At 31.6% G+C, this 4,981-nt stretch overlaps 1 protein-coding gene across 1 annotated transcript in view; it reads left to right on the top strand.

Annotated features, from left to right (window-relative positions):
• Positions 1-3,455, top strand: part of LOC110038039 — a 32,853-nt gene extending 29,398 nt beyond the window's left edge. Inside the window, exons 11-12 of the mRNA XM_020742799.1 lie at positions 3,080-3,137; positions 3,239-3,455. Coding sequence (XP_020598458.1) covers positions 3,080-3,137; positions 3,239-3,334 — 154 coding nt within the window. The 3' untranslated portion in view covers positions 3,335-3,455. The remainder of the gene's footprint in view (positions 1-3,079; positions 3,138-3,238) is intronic.
• The last annotated feature ends 1,526 nt before the right edge of the window (positions 3,456-4,981 follow it).

Genomic DNA, 4,981 nt, shown 5'->3' on the forward strand with positions numbered 1-4,981 from the left:
TTTGCACACTCTTGTGCATCTCCTTTATTCTTAAAAATGGGGATCAAAATACTCTTCCTCCACTCCTCAGGCATCTTTTTTAGTTTTTAAAATAATATTAAAGAGTTTAGTAAGCCAAGAAACTCCCAAATCTCCCAAATATTTCCACACTTCAATTGGGATATCATCAGGTCCTACAGACTTTCCACCCTTGGTTTTCTTTAAAGCCTCCTCAACTTCTTTTTTGCTAATGCGACGGTAAAAATGAAACGTTTTATTATTATTTACGATATTAAAATCACTAAGTTCGATCGTATTTTCAGAAACTTCATTAAAAAGTTTATCAAAGTAACTCACCCACCTATGTTGAATATCTTTTTCTAAGAAAAGTACTTTTTGATTTTCATCTTTAATACACTTTACTTGAGTTAAATCTTTACTTTTCTTTTCTCTTTGTTTGGCTAGTTTATACATATATTTTTCACCCTCCTTAGTATCTAATCTATTATAAAGATAATTAAAAGCAGAATTTTTAGCGTCACAGATTATTCTTTTAGACTCCCTGCGGGCCGTTTGATATTTTTTCCAGTTTTCTAAGCTTTTACATTTTAACCAATTTTTATAACATAACTTCTTATATTTTATCTTTTCTTGCACATTATTATTCCACCACCAACTATTTTTATTTGTAAATATTTTTCCCTTTGATTCTCCAAGAACATCTTTTGCTACATGTTTAATAGCGTTTGTTACTTTATCCCACATCACATTTGCTTCTTCATGAATATCCCAAATTTTGAAATCTTGAATTTTACTCATAAAATTAATTTTATTTGTATCTTTTAAGTTTCTCCATCTTATTCTGCAATGATGAGTCCTAGTATTTTTTATTTTACAACTCTTAATCTTAAAATCTAAAACTAATAAACGATGTTGGGTATTTAAATTTTCACTTGGAATGACTTTACAATCATTACAATCACGACGATCTCTTCTTCTCATAAGAAAATAATCAATTTGTGTTTTATTAGATCCACTCTTATAAGTAATAAGATGTTCATCCCTTTTCTTGAATAAAGTATTAGTAATAACAAAATCAAACGCTAAAGCAAAATCTAAAATAGCTTTACCTTCTTCATTAGTTACTCCAAAACCGTAGCCACCATGAATATTTCTGAAATCTTCTACCACTCTACCGACATGTCCATTTAAATCTCCTCCAATAAAAATTCTTTCTTCAAGAGGTATCATTTGTATTAAGTCTTCTAAGTCATTCCAAAATTTATCTTTAGACTCTGTATCTAAACCTACTTGAGGAGCATAAACACTTATAATATTAAAAATCTTAGTATCAATGATAATCTTAAGGGCTATAATTCTATCACCAACTCTATTAATTTTTACAACATTATCTTTCAAACTCTTATCTATAATTACACCTACACCATTTCTAGTGCGACTCTTACCAGAATACCAAAGTTTAAAACCTAAATTATCAATCTCCTTAGCCTTTTCTCCCACCCACTTAGTTTCTTGAATACATAAGATATTAATTTTCCTATGAATCATAATATCAACTAATTCCATTAATTTACCATTGAGAGTGCCTATATTCCAAGATCCTATCCTAATATTAGTTTCATTAGTTTCATGGACTAACTTCTTTACCCGCATTCGCCCGTAATGTGGGAACCCTTGCTTATTTAACACTACACCCGGGCGCCGGTGTAGCGGCCCTTGCACACTTTTCACTGTATTCAGGCTAAACAGCGCGTCGCTTCCAGGGGACGCCCTAGCACTTACACAATGATCAAAAGGATTCATGTCATGATTTTTTCGACAAGTTTTACGCTGGTTGTCGACTACCTAACGCAACCCTCCACTTTTCTCATCCGGACTTGGGACCGGCAACGACAGTGTTAAAGCATTCTTTAGTAGATTAAAAAAAAAATAGACTTCATTTTTACATACAATGATATAGGAATAATATAGATAGAAAATTAAAATTTCATTTTCTCTCACAAACTCAAATAGCTTCAAAATTATTGGAAATTGATGCATCTAACTTTAGACCTGGAGGAATCTTAAAACAAAATCATTCACTGGCATCATGGAAGTATTAGTCCGATTCACTTCTGGCTGATGGATTTCCACACAATCTAAATATTTAACCATAAAAAAAGCTTTCCAATAGTAAAATCTATTGAAAAATTTCAAGATGATATGCTGAATAATAAATTCTTATTACGAATGAATTGTAGTGCAACAAAATCTAATACCTTGAAAGATGTAATGCTGCAAAGTACATTTTTATGACCTACCAAGCTTAATTATCAATTTTTTATTTTGATATTAAATATATTAATGGGCAAACCAGTTCTCTCATAATTGTCTGATTTCTAAACCCGACAATCTTCGCAGCATAAATCAGCGGTGGGTCACCTTCAAAGAGAATCAATGACCTTGCATAATCATTCAACATGAGGAAAAAATATTATATCAATAGTCCTGATGCAAAAATGCATTAGAACTCCAATCACTATTAGCCGCATGTACAGTCCGACCTCACAATGTATTAAATTATTTAATTTTTTTTATTAAAGGGGCCCGGACTGTACATGTGACAGACAATGATTGGAGTCCTGATGCATTTTTGTATCATGACTCCTGATGTAATATTATCTCTTGAGGGGGTCAAACCACTTGTGGCCGGGGGAAAGGAGATCCCTCCGAATGTTAAATCTTACAACTTATAGAGCAAGACATGATTGAATAGGAACAATGAACTTTTTGACCACCCTCATTATGAGAAAATATTATATCCGGCAAATCAGACGTGCGTCGATGGGGTGAATCGCATCATGCCGCTGGACGCACGTTGCGGTGCAATCCACGCCGTCATCCGCACGATATATGTAATATTTTCTCTCATTTGAGTGACTTCTTTTAATAAAATTCTGACCATATTTTCCAGTATTTTCAGGAATTTTTTTTTCATGTTTTATTAAAGCAACTTTTGAATTAAACCCCACCCAAAAAAAAAAAAAAAGAAGTTTAAAATTCCTTGATTAGAACTCTCTTATGAAATTTACCACTGCAGCTCTGCAAGGGGCAGCCCTAAACGGCAGCAGCTACTGGACAAAGTCGGACACAGTCAGGTTATTTCCTCATCAAACCCACTACAATTAAATTTTGCGCCATTATCATTCTGGTTTATGCTGCAAATTCTTGCTTTATTTATTTATTTTTTTTGATGCAGGTACCTTATTTAGATGATCCTAACACTGGAGTTAAGCTGTTTGAAAGCGCCTATATTATTGAGTATCTCAGGGAGACATATGCTCTTGACAAGTGAAGTTTTTCTGAAACTCTTTAGAACTCTCATATTATTTAGTATGATTTAAATATGTGTACAACATGGCATGCATTTTGTCACATGTAAATTAAATTTATTAAATGAAGTGATTATGTCTATAGCAATTCGATTCATTGACTATATTTGAATTTTAATTTGTATTATATGTTATAAATAGCAATATTTTAATTTTTATTATGTTTTCTTGTCCAGTATTTGTGCTTAAAGTTGGTAGTATTTGCAACATGCATTATGGAGAAAATTTTTTCATGGATTAAGGATAAAATTTTAGTCAAATCGAAGTATTCCAATTCAAATTTGATTATGATTTTTTTTTCTATCTTTTAAATTAATTTTAGATGCATGTAATAATAGTGATTTGATTAATGTTATGTAATGTGTATACGAGTTGAGTTGAACTCAAGTCATGCAGAACTCGAGCTCGGCTCGTGATACTAATAGTAGGTTCGTGAGCTCAATGAAAATTGCAATCAAATATCACTAGAAGTCATCCATGTAGTTGGTGGAATGAGAGAATGAGAAGTGCCACTGACAATTCATCTTTGAAGTAATTGACATGACCAAAAGATGGCTCCAACAAGCTCTTTTGATGAGATTGAGCTTGTGCTTGTTTAATGAATGAGCTTGAGTTTGTGCTCGAGCTCATTAACGGCCTCAAGTTGGCTTGTGAGTTTGCTTGGCTCGCTAGCACCTTTAATATGGACGAAAAATTTTCAATAAAGTTTTTGGCTAAATGTTTGAATTTGATTAGCAAGTTTAATACATGATTATTTTTTAGAGAATTGTTTTTAGGTTGGTCTAATAAAATTTTTATTTTCACAGTTTATTAAGGTTTTAGCTTAATTTAACACTGGAGATTTATCTTGAGAGTGTCATTAATGCTTGATGATGCTATTTCTCAAGTTAATAATATGTAGAGCAAACGCTTTATTGAGGACATTTGCAATTTAATTATTTTATATTCTTAATACATTATAATATAGTTTTTTAAATGAAATCTTCATTACACATCATAGTATTTTACATGTATACCAACTTAATTATGCATAAAATGTGTACTTTATTTTTCAAAAATTAAGATGATATTTTTGATGTGATGTGAGAGATTTTGGTGGTACCAATGTAAAAAAAAAGTTGTTAGATATCTAAAAACAGAGGAATTGGGTGGTATGTAGTCAATAATTATGTTTACCCAATGTTAAGGAAATTATTTCGAAAGGGTCACGTTTTAATTTCATCACAGAATAAGATCACGAGATTGAACAAAAAATTTATGAAAACACAATCAAAGCATACAAAAATTTTATGTGGAAAAACTCAAAAACGGGAAAAAATCGAGTCACATCAGTACAAATTTTACTATGTAATTCAGAAAGTTTTATAAAATACAAGTTTCTTCGTGAAGATTTATAGGATTTGCACCAACAATCTTCTCTCTCTAATTCGGCATAAAATTACTCCAAATCAATGATATTCATCTCTTCGACATTTCTCACATTCACTGGGTTGCTTGTTGAAGAGTTCATAAGAGAAACAACAAACATCAAGAAACCTGCTCAAAATTTGATTAAGAAACAAAATTTTTGTGTATTAACCGCTTAGGGCGCTTAGAATCCCAAACTTGCT

Source organism: Phalaenopsis equestris, unplaced genomic scaffold (assembly GCF_001263595.1).
Source record: "Phalaenopsis equestris unplaced genomic scaffold, ASM126359v1 Scaffold000002, whole genome shotgun sequence".
Taxonomy (NCBI): Eukaryota; Viridiplantae; Streptophyta; class Magnoliopsida; order Asparagales; family Orchidaceae; genus Phalaenopsis; species Phalaenopsis equestris.